This window comes from Cebus imitator, unplaced genomic scaffold, assembly GCF_001604975.1.
Source record: "Cebus imitator isolate Cc_AM_T3 unplaced genomic scaffold, Cebus_imitator-1.0 Scaffold658, whole genome shotgun sequence".
NCBI lineage: Eukaryota > Metazoa > Chordata > Mammalia > Primates > Cebidae > Cebus > Cebus imitator.
Genome location: NW_016107973.1, coordinates 971,953 through 990,637, shown reverse-complemented (window position 1 = coordinate 990,637; position 18,685 = coordinate 971,953). Strand labels below are relative to the sequence as shown.

Below are 18,685 nucleotides of genomic sequence, written 5' to 3'. Positions count from 1 at the left end.
CGGAGGTTGCGGTGAGCCGAGATCGCGCCATTGCACTCCAGCCTGGGTAACAAGAGCGAAACTCCGTCTCAAAAAAACAAACAAACAAACAAACAAAAAAAAACTGTAAATTTTATCACTCCTGCCCCCCACCACACTGGCATTCGGAAGTTTGGCAGATTTTCTTTCAAAGGTCTCTTGAAAGAAATCAAATGGAAAAGGTAGGCAAGAAATTAATAGAAGTCATGATAAAGGGGTTCTAGTTGTTTAACATATGAGAGTTCATAATAATCAAAACAGTATGGCACGGGTCCAATAATAGAGATTTAGTGCAGAAAAGACGAGAATGCTCTTCTACACACCTAGGTTTTAATGAGCTTTTAATATATAGATTAGGTAGCATTTCAACCTAGTGCCAAAGCTGGCCTACGCTTTGGTGAGTACAATACATTGACTTTTTGCTCTGACTAAATTCATATGAACACCACAACCCAGGTGTCTAAACCCGAGAGATTATTTCTTGTTTATTATCATCCTCATCAATAGGTATTGTTGAATTCTTTTATGTGCATGGCATCACATGGTCACTATATAACATATACTATAGCAACCAGTTTAATTATTTACTGTGGTGATCAAGAGCTAAAATACCAGTTTTGCTACTTACTAGTTGTGTCAACCTAGAAAAGCTCCTAAAACTCTGTGAGCTTTAGTTCTCTCTTCTAGAAATGGGAGTAACATTTCCTATATCTGAATTATTGTAAATTCTAAATACAAATGGCTATATAAAGTGTTTATCACATAGGAGAACTTCAACAAATAGTTCCTTCAACCTCCCATAAAAGACGTGATTTTGAATAAAAATTTGCATAGCTATCAGAGGCATAATTTGGAAATGTAATAAGAGGAATTATATATACTATATGAGCTTCAGCAATATCAGATCAATAGATTATGGGATACGAGAAAAAACACACTGCACTATCAGTTGCTCTTCTGCTCCATTATTTTAACTTCTAGATAAACATCTGGGAAACACGCCTGTAGATGCCTCTTCTGTCTGAACAGAAAGCTGGAATCAGGAGTCAGGAGACCTCTCTTGAGTCCCCAGAGACAGAATCATCACTACTGTGTGTCCTTGGGCAAGTCACTCCCAATGTGCTGACATCACTTCTGTAACACACCAAGATCTTCACATCTTGGGCACTCAATAAAAGGCAATCATAATTACTTCTTGTATATCTACTGGGGTATGTCAGGATGAGGGAGACAAAGGCCAACCACAAGGAAACAATACTTTCCTCTAGAGACGTTTGGGAACCTCAGTATTACCGAGTGCCTACCATGTACTCCCTACGGGGATAGCTGCTTTATGTAGGACAGTGGAGTATCCCAAGTACCCTCTCAACAGCCTGTGAGTAAAGAATCTTTGCCCCATTAGATGCATGAGAAACCCAAGGCTCAGAGAGGTTTAAGTAAACTGTTAAAGGTTACACCAGCTGGTTACTGCCAAGCCTGAGAACCAACCTAGGTATTAAAATGAGGACTACTATCTTAATATGTTTTTATGTTATCTCCCATTTTCTCTACTCAACTTCCTTCCCTGTGATCACTGATGAGTCAATAGTTATTTCTCAGGGACCTACAGATGTCTAGCACTTTACTGTGTTCTTTAAGTGAAAAGGGCTAGGTATCAGAGGAGGAAGATTTTTCACCTTGGTGAATGAGATGCTTTTTGGGTAGGTAGAAAGCCCATTCACATGAGGCCACTTGGAGAAAGAGCTAAAGGAATAGGTAGACTGTTGGGCCAATAGGAGTTCAGAGAAGGCAATGGCCAGGTTTGCTGGAAATAAACAGAGAAAGCTTCAGGGAGGAAAATGACCTTGACTTGGGCCTCAGACAATGGGCGGGACCTAGAAGGAGGTAGGGAGGGAAAACCCAGTTGTTTGACTATAGTTCCTGGCCTTACATTAATCATACTGGCCTATCTTTATTAAATGATCAGGCCATCCCAACTTGAAATCAAGGTTTCATCTGATTTCTCCCTTTCCCACCGACAGAAAGCCCTCCTTCCTGCTTCACTGTTATCTCCTGAATCTGCCACTACCTTAGAGCCTCATCATTTCTCATCAGAACTCTTAGAATAATCCCTTCTGTAGTTTTCTTGGTTCCAGCCCTGCCCCTTCCTTCAGATAAACCTTGCACATTACCATCAAATTAAACTTTACTCTTCCCTGCTTTTAACTGCCATTCTCCTGCTTGAAGGCCCTGATGTAAACCCACCACCCACAGAGTAAATCCTGCACTCTTCATCCTGGCATTCAGCATCCATCAGAATTGAGCCCCAGGACACACATTTCCAACCTAGTCATGCACTTCTCTGCTCTCACACACTGTGCCCCAAGTATGCCTTATTCTTCTGTCTCATTGTCCTTATGCATGATTTTCTTCCTGACAAGTGCCCTCTTATTCCCTCTAGAAGTCCTGGTCCTGCTCATTCTTAGAGGCCCAACCCTCATCACTCAGCCTCTGAAGCCACCCTAGCTGGAAGTGATCTTTCCCTCTCCTGTTGCAGCTACACATAGGATCTCTACCCCTCATGTTGCCCTTAACAAAGGTTTTTGTACCTTATATCCTTGTACCTTTCCGTGTGTGTGTGTGTGTGTGTGTGTGTGTGTGTGTGTGTGTGTTCATGCATGCACTAGGAGAGTTGCGGTAGCTCACAGGGAGATGGTCAGATGCAGGAGATCAGATGTGATCTTGTCCTGCTTCTATGGTCTCTATGCTGACACATGGTGATTTGCTCAGAAAATCTCAGTCTCAGAAGAAGCTGTTTTCCAATTGGCTCACAAGCTGAATTGGCTTTCTGTATGCACAAAGCTTGGAGTAGAGGTTTTATTAACTCCTCTTCTATTTAATGAGCTTTTGGTATTAAAAGAAATTAATCATATTCTGAAAGAAGAGCCATCCCTGAACCCTCAAGTCTAGATCCCTTCTCTGTTCTTTTAGCACCGTTATTTCCCCTTTGTTAACACTCATTAGGTTTTGTAATTGGCTCTTTCCATCTCTATATCCCCCTCGAAGACCCCCAAAGATGGAGACTGCCATATTCATCTTTACATCCTACAAAAAGTCAGATTTCTGAAAGGCTACAAACTTAATGCAATTGTGAGGAATTACTAGGTTATACTACAAGAGAACACAAGCATCCAGAGAGGTAAGCCTACGTCTTAGAACTATATTTTTATTGAGGGCATCTGTGGCTGAATAATAAGCCTGTGCTAAACTGCTTGGAACTTATGGCATTTTCAGGGCACTATAGTAACAGAAATTAGAGTCCAAGACCCATCAAAAGGGGTGGAGGGTTTCCTGACAAACCATCACCCATATTATACTGAGAACCTCAAATGTTTGTACCTTCAGGTTAATTGTAAACCAAAAATATACTAGTCCTTACAAAGTCTTGTAGCTTGGCTTTGCATCATCTGGGTAGACTAGTGAACTTTAAGCTCCGAACAAAGATTATGGTGGTAACAGACAAGAAGTACTGTTATGGGCCTGAACAATGCAAATAAAATCTTTTCTAGAGTAAGATTTTATCATCTTAGGCCATAAATTATTACAACAAATAACTGCTCAAATACAATATCCACACACAAAGATAACCAGGTGCACGAAGAAAAAATACATTGTGAGTAAGAAATAGAAACAACAAGGCTGGTGTGGTGGCTCACACCTCTAATCCCAGCCCTTTGGGAGGCCAAGGCAGGCGGATCACAAGGTCAGGAGTTTGAGACCAGCCTGACCAACATGGTGAAACACTGTCTCTACTAAAAATACAAAAATATTAGCCGGACATGGTGGCACATGCCTGTAATTCCAGCTACTGGGGAGGCTGAGGCAGGGGAATTACCTGAACCTGGGAGGCAGAGGTTGCAGTGAGCTGAGATCGTGCCACTGCACTTCAGCCTGGGCAAGACTCTGTCTCACGAAAAAAAGAAAAAAAGCCAGGCAACACAAACAGATCAAAATGATTTGAATTATTTGATTTATCAGGTACAGATTGTTAAACCACAATACTTACTGGATTCAGATAAATAAAATGTCATCTTGAAGATTTCAACATAAATTAATAAGAAATAAATACATAAAATCCGTATTTAAAATCTTCCAAAATGTTTCTGACCAAGAAAATTTTAGGCCCAGATAACTTCACTAGTGAAGAAAATAATATCCATCTAACACAATCTTCCAGAGAATTAAAAAAAGAGAGAGTACTCTGCAAGTAATTTTAAGATTTGGTATAACCTAATATCAAAACCCAACAATGTCATTATCGGAAAAGAAAAATATAGGCTAATCTAAAAAACTGACATAACTGAAAAAAAAATTTAAACAAGGAAGAATCTGACCAGATATGAGAATAATAATATATCACACACAAGTTAAGGTATTCCAGAAATGAAAGATTGGTATAATATTTGAAAATCAATTAATGTAATTCACCACATTAAGAGAATAAACTGTAACAATCATATGATTATTTTAATAGATGAAGAAAAAGCATTTACTAATAATCAGAATGTATTTATAATAGAAGCCTTTATTAAAAGAGAAGAGATGGAAGGGGACTTCCTTGATTTGTTAGAATATGTTTATAAAATACATATTGCAAACATAAAATACAATGGTGAGTATAGAAAGCTTTCTCTTTGAAGTTGAAAATAAGATAAAGAAGCCCCAGATCTTTTAAAATTTGACTGGAGGTCCTAGGCCAGTGAAAGAAAAAAGATGTAGGCAGGAAGGCAAAAGGATGGAAGGAAGGGAAGAAGAAAGAAAAGATAGAGAATTAGAAAGGAAGAAATCAAGCTGTCTTGCACAGACAACATGACTGTAATTTAGGAAATCTAAAAAAGTCCATATATAAAAATTTTGGAATGAATAAATGAGTTCATCAAATGTTCTGGATATGATAATATATAAAATTCAATTGCATTTCTTAATCAGCAAAAACCAGTTATAAAATGGAAGTTTTAAATCCAATACATGATGAATGTTACTGAGATCATTAAATAAATAAATGGAATATATACCATGGTCATGGGTTGGAAGACTCAGTGTTAGGAAGATGTCAATACTCTCCTAACTGACCTATAATTACAATGCAGTCCTAAACAAAACTCCTCCTTCATTCGCTCCTTCCCTTCTTCCCTTCTTTCATGGAACTTGACAAGCTGATTCTAAAGATTATATACAAATTCAAAAAGTCAAGAATAACTTACACATTATTGAAAAAATACCAATCTGGAGGACTATGCTCTATCTTCTAAATACCAAAACTTATTATAAAGTCTAAATATTGAGACATATTATAAAGTCATAGTAATTTAGTGTGATGTTAATCCAAGGATAGCCAAAGAGACCAATGGAATCAAAGAGAGACCCCAGAAACAGACCCATGCATTATGGATTGCTGATTTACAATACACGTGCATTGTTAAGCATTGAGGAAAGGGTAATTTTTATCAAATGACACTGAATGAACTGCATGTGAGTATGGAAAATGTAAATATTGACCCCTACCTCACATTAAACATGTGATGGTTAATTTTATGTGTTAACTTGACTGGGCCACAGAATGCCTAGACATTTGTTCAAATGTTATCCTGGGGTATTTCTGGATGAGATTAACATTTGAATTGGTAGACAGAATAAAACAAATTGCCCTTCCTAACGTGGTGGGCCTCATCCAACCAATTGAAGACCTGAATAGAACACAAAGGCTGAGTAAGAGGGAACTTCTGTCTGACTGTTTGAAATGGGACATTGGTCTTTTCTTGACTTCAAACTTGAACAGAAAAACCAACTGTCCTTGGGTCTTGAGCCTGTCTCGAACTTGCTGACTATAGATCTTGGGACTTCTCAGCCTCCATAATCACATGAGCCATTTCCTTGTAATCAATCTCTCTCTCTCTCTCTCAGTCCATATATATATCTATGTAATCTTTGTGTGTGTGTATGTGTATGCAATATATATGTTATATATATTTGCTATAGAATAGTTCTGTTTCTCTGAAAAACCCTAACAATGAAATACACAAAAACTAATTTATGCTCAGTTATACATCTATCTTCTAGAAAATAATGTAGAATATCTTTATAACTATGATGTAGGCACGGACTTTTTAAACTGGACACAACAGTACTCAGCATAAAGGAAAAAACTGTTAACTATTATTTCATTGAAATTAAGACATTCCATTAGTCAAATGACACCACAAAGAGAGTAAAAAGACATACCACAGAGTTGTTGAGCTATTTGCAATACATTTCACTGACAAAGGGCTCAGATGCAGAAGATATTTTTAAAATCCTACACATTAATGCAAAAAAGATACATAAACCAATAGTAGAATGGGAATAATACAACCACTTTGTAAAAGAGGATACCTAAATTGTCCAAAAAAATGAAAGTGTGCTCAACTTCATTAGTTATCAATGAAATAAAAAGGGCAGATAATAGCAATCAATGGTGGTGATGTAGAGCAACAAGAACTCTTATCATTACTGATGGAAGTGTAAACTGATACAACCAGTTTGGAAGTTTGGCATCATATATTACAGTTGAATGTGCAATTCTCCTCACAGATAGCTACCCAACAGAAATGTGTGTATGGGTACACCAAGAAGTATATACAAGAATTTTCATAGCTGCATTATATATATTGAAAAGCTGGAAATAACCTAAATTTATATAAAGAACAAAACAATGGCATAAACTGTGATATATTCAATATTATACTATACATCAATGCAAATAAATTAATTACATCTAAACATAAAAACATGGATTCATACCATAAACATAATGTTTTTGCTCAGGCTACTATAACAAAATACTATTGCTTATTAAAAAAATTTATTTCTCATAGTTCTGGAGGCTGGGAAGTACAGGATCAAGGTGATAGCAGATTCAGTGTCTGGTGAGGGCCCTCTTCCTCATATATGGCTGTTTTTCACTGTAACCTCACATGGTAGAAGAGTGAGGACGCTCTCTGGGGTCTCTTTCATAAGGGCACTAATCTCTTCCAGTGGCCCCAGCTCCTAATACCATCACCTTAATTTGGATTTCAACATATAATTTTTTGGGGGAAAGGACATAAACATTCAATTTCATTGTATATATAGTATTGAATGAAATATGTCAGCCATAAAAATACATGCTGTATACTTCCATTTATATACAGTACACAAAATAGGCAACATTCTAAACTATACTACTTAGGATGTAAAATATAAAGAAAAACAAGGAAATGGTTACCATAAATTTCAGGATCATTATTAACTCTAGTGGGAAGGAAAGGGGGGATGACTGGAGGGAATATCAATGGCATTTCTGGAATGCTATCAATGTTCTATTTCTTGACATGAGTAGTGATTACCCAGTTTTTCATTGTGTAATAAATAATTTAGCTCTATATTTTGTGTATGTGTGTGACTCTATATGTGTGCTATCTTTCACGATCAAATGTTAAAATGGCAGAACTACAGGAGAAACAAATTCACAACCATAATGAGAAACTTAATACGTTAAGTTTCTACTGTTATCAATAACTGATAGAGCAAACATAAAAATTCAGAAATGATAAAGAAGCTTGGAACAATTTGACAAACTTTTCTGAAGGACATACACAGAACTCTAAACCCAGTAAATGTAGGCATGAAACATTTTAACAAATATTGACTATTAGGTCATAAAGATGTCTCAATAAAATACAAAAGGATTGCAGTTATACACATGTTCTCTGACCCTCAATACACTTATGCAGAAATCAATAATAGCAAAAATAAAACTAGAAAATTTTCATATTTGGGAATATTTTTGCCCTTTTCTCACATCATTCATCCTGGCATTTTGTACTAAGAGAATTTGATTTGGTGCTAGAGAATTCAGGCTCTGTGAGGGGCATACTTTTTGACCCAATATAACTAGAGGGCCAAGTGAAAGGAGAGTCATCAAATGCACTGTAAACATGGGATAATTGAGATTTGGAGTGGTCAAAAGATGGTTCCAAGATCCAAGAGCTGATAGTAAGTGGTAGGGATGGGACTGGAACTCATGACCCCAGTAGCCCATGATCTTAAGATACTCTGCTAGGCTGTATCTCTCATATGTGTATTATCATCCTGTGAGTTGTATGTGTGGGGATGGGGAGGAGTTAGCTATTTTGTGCACCATTTTGAAGACAAAAAGACAGCTAGTCCTGGAACCTAAGTCTGTAAACTCAATGACTGGCCTGTGTAATTTAGGAGGGCCCTGCTCTCCATATCTCAGAGCTTTTTTCATAACAAATGTCTACTCTCCAGGGGGAAAGATTTTACCAGAGTTCTGTCTCAGAGCTGTGGGGAAATAGTGATTACCCAGCTCCAACATCCTTTACACTTGTGTTATCTAAGGGGAGGATCCACGCTATACAAAAAGAAACACTTGTGAAGGTCCCAGGCCAGAGACATAGGTCCACTAAAAGATGAAGATTTAATTGAAAGATTATAGAATACTCCCTGTCCCCAATGTCTTATCACTACACCATCAGGGCTTTAGTATAACAGTAAATTACAGTGGAAAGAGCTGCAAAACCAGAGTCTCTGGGAAGCCCAAAGTCAAGAGGGGAGACAAAAATAAGAACGCTGAGAAATTTGGTGACTCTAGCACCTATAGCAATAGCAAACATTAATCAAAACACAACTCCTAGCCAGATTAACACAGCTCCTTACACTAGAGACGTATTTACCTCAGTTCCTATTAATTACCGATATAGTATGTTGGTTTTGTTTGTTTGTTTGTTTGTTTTTGAGATGGAGTCTCACTCTGTAGCCCAGGCTGGAGTGCAATGGCATGATCTTAGCTCACTGCAACCTCCGCCTCCCGGGTCCCGGTTCAAGCAATTCTCTTACCTTAGCCTCCCAAGTAGTTGGGATTACAGGCACGAGCCACCATGCCCAGCTAAAATTTTTGTATTTTTTAGTAGAGATGGGGTTTCACCATGTTGGCCAGTCTGGTCTTGAACTCCTGACCTTGTGGTTCGCCTACCTTGGCCTCCCAAAGTGCTGGGATTATAGGCGTGAGCCACCGTGCCCTGCCTAGTATGTCTGGTTTTTAACAAAAAATTACAAGACAGCAAAAGGCAAGAGGAAAAAAAAAGGTCTGAAGAAACACAGCAAGCTTCAGAACCAGACTCAGATATGATACAGTTTTTGAAATTATAAAATAAGGAATTTAAAATAACTATGATTAGAACGGATTTGGTGGCTCATGCCTGTAATTCTAGCAGTTGTGGGAGAATCACTTGAGGCCAGGAGTTCAAGAACAGCCTGGGCAACAGAGCAAGACCTCGTCTCTTGAGAAAAGAATTAGCTGGGCATGGTGGTGCATGCCTGTAGTCCTAGCTACTTGGTATGCTAAAGAAGAAGGATTGTTTGAGCCCAGGAGTTTGAGGCGTCAGTGAGCTATGATCATGACACCATGTGCTAGCCTGGGCAGCAGAGCAATATCTTGTCTCTAAAAAAATAAAATAATAAAATAACTAAGATCAATACGTTAAGGGCATTAATGGAAAAAGTAGACAACATGTTAGAATAGATGAGTAATGTAGCTAGAGAGATGGAAATGCCAATAAAGATTCAAGAGAAAATACTAGAAATTAAAAAGAAAACTAACAGAAACAAGGAATGCCTTTGATGGGTTAATCAACGGACTGGACACAGCTGAGGAAAAAGATCAATGGTCAGTAGAAACCTTTCAAATTGAAATTCAAGTTAAAAAAAAGAGTAAAAAATAAAACAGAACATAATATCCAAGAACTGTGGGACAATTTCAAGACAAGTAGCATATGCTAAACTGGGATACCAAAAGAAGGAACAGAGAATAAAGCAGAAGAAATATTTGAAGTATGGCAGATATCTTTCCAAAATTAATAGACACCAAACAATACATCCAAGAAGTTTAGTGGACAATGGGCAGAATAAATACAAGAAAAACCACCACTACACCTAGGCATATAATATTCAAACTGCATAAAACCAAAAACAAAGAGAAAATAATGAAAGAAACTAGAGGGGAAAAAAACACCTTACCTGTGGAAGAACAACAAAAAGAACTGCAGTGGAATTGTCATCAGAAACCATGCAAGCAAGAAGAGAGTGAAGTGAAATATTTAATGTGTTGAAAGAAAAAAACCACCAACCTAAAATTCTTTTTTTTTGTTTGTTTCCTGAGATGGGGTCATGGGGTCTCACTCTGGCTCAGGCTAGAGTGCAGTGGTACAATCATGACCCACTGCAGCCTCGACCTCCTGGGTTCAAGTGATCCTCCAACCTCCACCTCCTGAGTAGCTAGGATTACAGTCACATGTCACCATGCCAGGCTAATTTTTGTATTTTTTTGTAAAGACAGAGTTTCTATATGTTGCCCAGGCTGGTCTCAAACTGCTGAGCTCAAGTGATCCACCTGCTTTGGCCTCCCATAGTGCTGGGATTAGAGTTGTGTGCCACCATGCTCAGCCTAAAATTCTATATCCAGCAAAATTATCCTTCAAAAGTGAAGGAGAAATAAAATACTTTCTCAGACAAACAAAAACTGATGGAATTCAGCACCAGCAAACCTGCCCTTTAAGAAATGTTAAAAGATTTTCTTCAGGCAACTTAGATCTACATAAACAATGAAAGAGGATTAGAAACGAAATAAATGAAAGTAAAGCAAAATATTTATTTTTCTTATTCTTAATTGATCTAAAAGACAACAGTCTAAAGAAATAATAGCAACAATGTGCTAAGTGATTATAGTGTATGAATAACTGAATTGAGTGACAAATGCTCTGCATTAAGGTATATGCACTACATACAAGTTAAGCAGAAGAGTGTTATTTGAAAGTGGACTTATATTGGTTAAAATATATAGTAAAGTTGAGAGAAATCACTAAAAGTTGTTTACAAAAGTATAACTGATACACTAAGAGAGGAGAAAAAATGAAATCTTGTAAAATAATTAAAACCAGAGAAGGCAGAAAAAGAAACCTCGGACAACAAATAAAAAACAGTTATAAACATGCTTGATATTAATCCAAATATATCAAGAAACACTCTAAATGTGAGTGGTCAAACTACATCAACTGAAGACAGAATTTGTCAGAATGAATTTAAAAAACCCAACTAGGCCCAGCGCGGTGGCTTATGCCCTTTATCCTAGCACTTTGAGAGGCTGAAGTGAGCAGATCATTTGAGCCCAGGAGTTTGAGAACAGCCTGGGAAACATGGTGAAACCCTATCTCTACAAAAAAATATAAAAATTTGCCAGGTAGAGTGGCATGTGTCTATGGTCTCAGCTACTCAGGAGGCTGGGATGGGAGGCTTGATTGAGCCCAGGAGGCCAAGGCTGCAGTGAGCCATGATCATGCCACTTGCACTCCAGTCTGGGTGACAGAATGATACCCTATCTCACTCCAGCCTGGGTGACAGAATGAGGCCCTATCTCAACAAAAAAGAAAAAAAAAAAAACCCAACTACATGTTGTCTACAAGAAGCCCAGTTTAAACATAGGACTGAGAGGTGAAACATAAAGCAATGGAGAAAGATATGCTACACTAATGAAAAGAAAGCTGGAGTAGCTATATAATTTTAGACAGAGCTGACTTCAGAACAAAGACAATACCAGAGATAAAAAGGGGCATTACATAATAATAAAGGGAACAATTCTCCAACACAAAAAAAATCATAATTATTTATGTACCTAACAATAGAGTGTCAACATATGTAAGGCAAACACTAATAGAAATGAAAGGAGAATAGACAAAAATCCATTATTAGAGTTGCAGACTTCAATAACCCCTCCTTCCAGTCAGTAATTGATAGATTAAGCAGGCAGAAAATCAATATGGATATAGTTGATCTGAAAGGCAATACTAATCAGCTTTAGCTAAATGACACTTGACCTAATTTACAGAACATGCTCAACAGCAGAACATCATTTGTTTTTTAAGCTCACATAGAAAATTCACCAAGAGAGAACATATTCCAGTTCATAAAAGATACCATGACAAACTAAAAATAACAGAAATCATAAGTATGCTCTCAATAAAATTAAACTAAAAATCAGTAAGAGGAAGATAGATGGAAAACATATCTGGAAATTAAACATACTTCTAAATACCACAACTCAAAGAAGAACTCTCAAGAGAAATGCAAAAATATTTTGAAATAAATGAAAATATAACACATTAAATTTGTGGGACAATATGATATAGCAAATGATAGAAATCACAAGTGCGCTCTCAATAAAATTAAACAAGAAATCAATAACAGAAAGGTAGATGGGAAACTCAAATATCTGGAAATTAAACATACTTCTAAATGACACAATTCAAAGAAGAATCCTCAAGAGAAATGTAAGAATATTTTGAGGTAAATGAAAATACAACATATCAAATTTGTGGGATTCTCCAAAGCAGTGGTTAGGGAAAAATTTCTAGCTTAAATGCATATGTGAGAAAAGAAAAATCTACAGTCAATAATCTAAGCTTTCACATTAGGAAAATAGAGAAAGAGGAGTAATTTAAGACTATAGAAAACAGAAGAAAAGATATAATAAAAATTAGAGAAGAAATCAAAGAAACTGAAAACAGGAAAACGACAGAAGAAATCAGTGAAACCACAAGCTGGTTCTTTAAAAAGAGTAGAAATAGGGGAGGGAGGGTGGAGGGTGGGGAGTTGGGGATAGATAGCAAGGGGAGAGATGCCAGGTGTAGGTGATGAGGAGGAAGGCAGCAAATCACACTGCCACGTGTGTACCTATGCAACAATCTTGCATGTTGTTCACATGTAGCCCAAAACCTAAAATGCAATAAAATAAATAAATGGGAAAAAAAAAAAGAGTGAATAAAATTGACAGATTGCTTGCCAGGCTAGGAACAAAGGAAGAAGACAAATTAACATATCAGAAATGAGGCCAGGTGTGGTGGCTCACCTGCAACCTCAGCACTTTGGGAGGCTGAGGCTGGGGGAATCGCTTTGGCCCAGGAGTTTGAGACCAGTCTGGGCAACATAGCAAGATCTCGTCTTTACAAAAAAATTTTAAAAAAGAAATGAAGGTGGAGTTATCATTATTGATCCCATGGACATTAAGAAGATAATATGAACAACTCTATGCCTACAAATTTGTTAACATAGATGAAATGGACCAATTCTACAAAATAAAAAAGAAATTTAAAGGGAAATAAAACATATGCAGATTGAAAAGGAAGAAATAAACTGTCTTTATCTGCAGATGACATGACTGCCAAAGAACTGACAAATGCCTGGTGCAAAGTCCCAGGATACAAGATTAATATAGAAAAGTCAGTTGCTTTCCCATATACTAGCAATGAACAATTGGAACTTGAAATTTAAAAATACCGTTAAAATAGTAGTCCCCAAATGCAGAATGTGTCAAGAGAATTTTAAGGTATCACAAATGTATGAAACAACCTCAGTGAAAGGGATGGGGGAATAAGGTACTGACATAGGTAAATTTGAAAATGAGTGGAGTCTGTAAGACTAAAGGCAAAAGGAACTGTACATAGCACTCCACTCCAGTTGATAAAATTGTTATCCACAAGGGTACAGGTTAACAATTTTGAAACCACTATATATTTATACGATTAATAAACAATAAAATGGATGGCAGATGGTAGGAGACAGGTTTCTCACAGTTGGAGTAGAAGGTTACAGATAAGGAAGGGGAGGCTAGAATGATCCATGCAGTAACAGACTGTAGTTGGAGACACCAGTATAAATTCATGTTTAGCCTTATATAGATACGAATGGTTATATATAGAAATATTTATATTTCTATAAATACTTTATGTATAGGTATTCTATACAGATATATCTTTTTGCTATATCAACTGAGAAGGCCTAGAAGTAATGCTATCTCAGTAGCAATGAGTATATCTAGCACCCAGATCTTGTTTTTCTAACACCATTGTCCAACATAAGATGCCAGGGAGACTTGGAGAAATGATTGATTCTAGGACTCGGGAAAAAAGAAGAAAGATAAAGCTATAGCCATCTTGTAGTGCCAGAATGTAAGTACTAAAAAAACCCATCTACAACATAACAATGGGGGCATGTCAAATGAATACAGGAGCCAAATGAAAGCTCCCAGTGACCAAAACTGGAACAATTTGAGCAAAGGCATGTAAAGTGGTATTGCATTCATCCAAAATATAAAATAGTCATGAGTCTACGCTGATACAAATAAACTGAATATATAAATAAATGGGAAAGAAGAGTCAAATATCCTCTGCAGAAGGATTCCAAGCAATTTTTGTTAATAGTCTGCCTTCAAGGAAGTAATAATGTCCTACTCCTTAAGTGTGGGCTGACAAAAGTGACTTTATTCCAAAGAATACAGTACAGAAAGGGAGAAATAAAACTTTACCTTGGAGAAACCTGACAAACACCACTTCAGTCAGGTGACCAAGGATAAGAACAGTGGTAAATATATTGACGGTATGTCTCCTTTATTAGATATGATGAGAATGGCATTTCTGTGGTCTTCTTTGCAAAACATGTAACGCCTGTGTGATCACAAGACAAAAATCAAGCAAACCCATTTTGGGACATTATACAAAATAGCTGACCAATACTTCTCAAAAGTGTCAAGGTCATCAAAAACAGGAAAAGTCTGAGAAACTCTCACAGCTAAGTGGAGCTGTTGGAGATATGATAACTAAATGTAACCTGAATAGGATCCTGGGACAGGAAAAGGACATTAGGGGAAATCTGAATAAAGTATGTACTTTAGTTAATAATAATGTATCAATATTGGTTAATTGTGACAAACGTACCATACTAATGTAAGATGTTAATAATAGGGGACAGTGCATATGGGATACTCTGTACTATCTTTGTAAAAATCTGTATATTTAAAACCATCCTAAAAGTTTATTAAAAAAAAAAAAAAAAAAAACACTGTAAGCAAATAAGCTACTCAAGATCCAGGGGGGAAAAAATCACATAGGTACATGGGTCTGTCAAATGGTAAAGCAGGGCTTAACAGAAATTTCCTGGGAGACAATTCCTAAGAAAAAAGTGTCAGCAAACTAGAGATTAACAAATGAGAACAGCACAGCATCTGGTCACTCAGCTTTTTCTCCTGGCTCAATCTCCAGTATCTAAATCTGGTGGAAACAGCTATATGCAAAAATACACAAAAATCAACAAAAAACATGGAAAGGAGTGTTTTGTAAAAACTTTATAAAATATCAAGGCCCAAGTGGCAATTGTGTACTACCAATGTGGGATAGGATAATTCTATTGTAGGTAGAGAGGGAATTCACTTTTCTGTTGGGACATAGCGTTGCTTAGTCCATCATGATTTCCAGCCCACCAGCAGCAGCTGGGGCCTTAGGAGGGTACAGGATCCATGAGAAGGGGCACACTACCTGCCAAGTATGGCATTAACCAGGGAGAGTGGCACCCACCTCTCAGCTATCTGGACTTATTTCTGAGCACAGGTGAGACCTCCTTCAGCCCTCCCCCAAGTATCTGACTGGGTACTGGTTCTGCTAGTGCAAAGGGAGAGAGTAGGAGCCAGCCTAACACAGTTCATACATTCAATACCTTGATCTTCTCCACATCTCTAGGCTAGTTTTATGTCCGTTTCAGGTGTCAAGGCTGTCCCTTTCAGCAATGGAGCTGTAATAACCACTGGGTTGACTCCTCCAGCTTCCAGCCCCAGAGGTAATGCGACTTTTACCTATCATTCTATGTCCTGATAACAAGAATTTTAGGTATATCCACTGTCTTTATAAGTTCACTGGGCAGTGCGTTGGAATGCTTATGCACCATTTTCCAATGTTTTATCTTCCATTATCTTTTTGACTTAAGAAATCTGTTTTTAGAGAAAAAGGGACAGATGAACAAAAAAGAACAGAAAAAATCACCCACAGATAACCACTGTTAATCTTTTAGTGGACACAGCTTTCAGGATTGTTTTCTATACATAAATTACTAGGTAAGTATCTTGTAGTTTTAAAAAAATGTACTCATGCCATATATTTGGTTCTTCAAGTTGTGTTTTTTAATTTTACAATGCACCATAAACATTTTTCCATGTAACAGATGAAAATTTGCTACTGAGAACACCGCGTTGCAGTTGGGTCAAAAGGCTGCTAGTAACAGGCGGGATGCCTAAAGTATTACCATAAGGTTAAAGCACATGGTCTGGTATATGCCTGCCAGGGACACTACACATAAGGAATGTCTTCAATGTCCCTTCGTGGGGCCCTGCAGCCACCCCTGAACTCCCTTGGACCTCTAGGGTAGAAGGGGTCCTGTAAATTTCTTTGCATCCACAAATAGGCCCCCAATTTCTGTTTGCTTTTTCTCTTCTCATCCTCCACCTTAGCCATATTGTCAAATTCTCTTATCATGTCCTCATTGCTCAAATTCATATCGTGTATGGCCTCTTTATACTCCTTGAGGTAATGAGCCAGCCCCTTATTTGTTTTTCTTTTGGCTTTCCTGGGTACATCATCCTCAGCTGGGCGCTTCCCTGCAGCCCTTGTTTGACTCTCTGGTTCTCCCTCTCTCTCTGGCTTTCTCTCTCTCTCTGATCCTCCCTCCATCTCTGCCTCTCCTTCCTTCTCTGACTTTCCTTCTTCTTTTGCCTTTTCCTCACTCTCTGGCTTTCCTTTATCCTTTAACATTTCCTCATCTCCTGTCTTGCCCTTGTTTTCTGTCTTTCCCTCGTTTTCTAACTTCTCCTTGTCTTCCAGAGTACAAGCTACTTCTGGCTTTCCCTCGTCCTGTGGCTGTTCTTCATTTTCCATCTTTCCTTGGTTCGAAGGCATTCCTTCATTTTCATTGTAGAGTTTTTCCATGTCGAGATTTCCCCTCCTTTTCCTGTCCTGGGGGATGGGGGTGGAGGGAAGAGGAGACAAAGAGGAGACATGGGAGACTGAGAGTGTGGGGTGGAATGCAGGTCTGGACAGTACTTGCATCTCATCCCTGGTGACGGTTCCCCTAAACTGGACGTGCCTCCAAGAGGGCCTTCTGCCCACCACGTAGCCCACCACTCCTCCCACACACCTGAGCCAGCCATTGCCTGGCAGGTCCTGCCACCTTCTCTGCACTGGTTCAGCCTGGTAAGGTGCGTGTTCATGTGGGTGGGGGAATGGGCGGGGGCCCCAATTCGGCCCTGGCCAAGCCCTCCACACCCTCAACCCTTGTGGGCCCGTCCATGCAGTCCCCCCTCCTCACTCCGCTTTCACGGACCTGCGGGGATTCTGGACAGGTTGTTCCTCCTTTTCAGGCCTCGCAGAGTGCTAGGAACAACAGACCCGCAGACCTGCGGACAGACAGGAGATAGAGGTATGGGCTGCGCGCTCAGCGGGCTCACAGGAACTCGGCTCCCTTTTCTGAGTCCAGGCCCTGCTCACCCAACATTTTCTTCCCCTACCTCCCCTGCACCCCAGCCGCCATTTCTTTCCAGGCCTCGGCCACCAAACCAGGATGCTTTCCAAACTAAATTTGGGTCTCTGTGTCCTTCTCCTCAGAGGCAACTCTCCTAACCAGCTTCGCGATCAACGTTTTTCTCTACGCACGGAACGGCAGAGGGGGTTTACTTCCACTGTCTCACTACTGGGGCGTCCCCAGCCCACCATCTTCGGCTCCAAAATGGACGGAGGGCAGAGAAGAGGATGTGCCTAGAAAGCGGGCATGGATACTTGGGGGTGCTCGCCTTCCTCACCCTCTGCCCACTGGTTGCTTGATCCCCCTCAGCCACCCTTAGCGGTTTTCCCACCGTCATCTCTGTCCACACTCGGGCCAGATTCCCTCGACCCGACCCCACCCCCAGCCTTTCCCCCTACGATACCCGTTCCCCTTCCGCCATTCTAGTGTTCCGCTAGCAGCGTGGAAGGCCCACATACTGACCTGGAAGAAGCTGGACCGAGAATTAGGAGCCCAGGGACCGGAGCATACGGGACCCAGCCACAGGGACAGAGGGCAGGCACTCGGACCGGTGCCCACATCTGCGCCCGGGCAGATCACGTGAACGCCGCAGCGTTGGAGTTCCACCGCCCCATGCCCCGCCTCCTGCCCAGCCGCTTTCAGCCACCCACAACCTCTCTCCAGCAGGTACTTTCTCACCTCCCTGGGCCCTTTTGCCCTTTTCTTCTTGTTGAGAAATTGATCAAAGAAAGAATTTTAATGAAAATCACAACTTTTTTTTTTTTTTAATGAGTTGGACGGTCCGAAGGAGGATTCTTGATAATGTTGCTCTTAAATTCCATTGAAATAACGTAGACACACCCGGTAAAATCATATAAATGTGAACTTAAGTACAGTATAAAGAATAAATTATTGCACTTGAAAAAACTTAGGAAAATTTTTCCAAAGTAAATGAAATTGTCTCTTTTTCCTGACATGTACAAACATAAATTTTCGAATGAATTTTAAAAAGTTGTATTTGAACCAAACTAAAAGATCAATTAATTTATCTTCAGTGAGAAACTGAATATAGAAGAAACAATGACCAGACTATATTCAAAAATAGAACTGTAATCCACAGCCTTTGCTGCAAGCAGCTGGAGAATCCAAAGCATAGCATCTGCAGAAATTTTCAGGACTTTTATCAATTTGCTGGCCTTTCTGGACTTTTTTTTTT

General features: G+C 38.9%; 2 protein-coding genes and 1 long non-coding RNA gene across 10 annotated transcripts in view; 1 reads left to right on the top strand and 2 right to left on the bottom strand.

The window, feature by feature from the left end:
- The window catches only part of LOC108295786 (transcription elongation factor A protein-like 3), a 22,299-nt gene extending 4,230 nt beyond the window's left edge, over positions 1 to 18,069 (bottom strand). Inside the window, exon 1 of one of the 4 annotated variants that reach the window (XM_037734736.1) lies at positions 17,953 to 18,069. In XM_037734736.1, the coding sequence (XP_037590664.1) occupies positions 17,953 to 18,050 (98 nt within the window). In that variant the 5' untranslated portion in view covers positions 18,051 to 18,069. Of the gene's footprint in view, positions 1 to 17,292; positions 17,364 to 17,893 lie in introns of those variants that run through there. The other 3 variants (XM_037734737.1, XM_037734739.1, XM_017518099.2) reach the window with 3 other exon arrangements.
- LOC119469453 lies at positions 14,252 to 18,161 on the top strand. The gene is made up of 3 exons (XR_005198275.1): positions 14,252 to 15,756; positions 15,918 to 16,030; positions 17,574 to 18,161. It is a non-coding gene; the product is annotated as an uncharacterized LOC119469453 (long non-coding RNA).
- The window catches only part of TCEAL4 (transcription elongation factor A like 4), a 12,022-nt gene continuing 9,408 nt past the window's right edge, over positions 16,072 to 18,685 (bottom strand). The window contains exons 3-5 of one of the 5 annotated variants that reach the window (XM_037734744.1): positions 17,822 to 17,952; positions 17,283 to 17,365; positions 16,072 to 16,925 (exon numbers count right to left, since the gene is read on the bottom strand). In XM_037734744.1, the coding sequence (XP_037590672.1) occupies positions 16,263 to 16,898 (636 nt within the window). In that variant the 5' untranslated portion in view covers positions 16,899 to 16,925; positions 17,283 to 17,365; positions 17,822 to 17,952 and the 3' untranslated portion in view covers positions 16,072 to 16,262. Of the gene's footprint in view, positions 16,926 to 17,282; positions 17,366 to 17,821; positions 18,079 to 18,685 lie in introns of those variants that run through there. The other 4 variants (XM_017518108.2, XM_017518105.2, XM_017518104.2 and 1 more) reach the window with 4 other exon arrangements.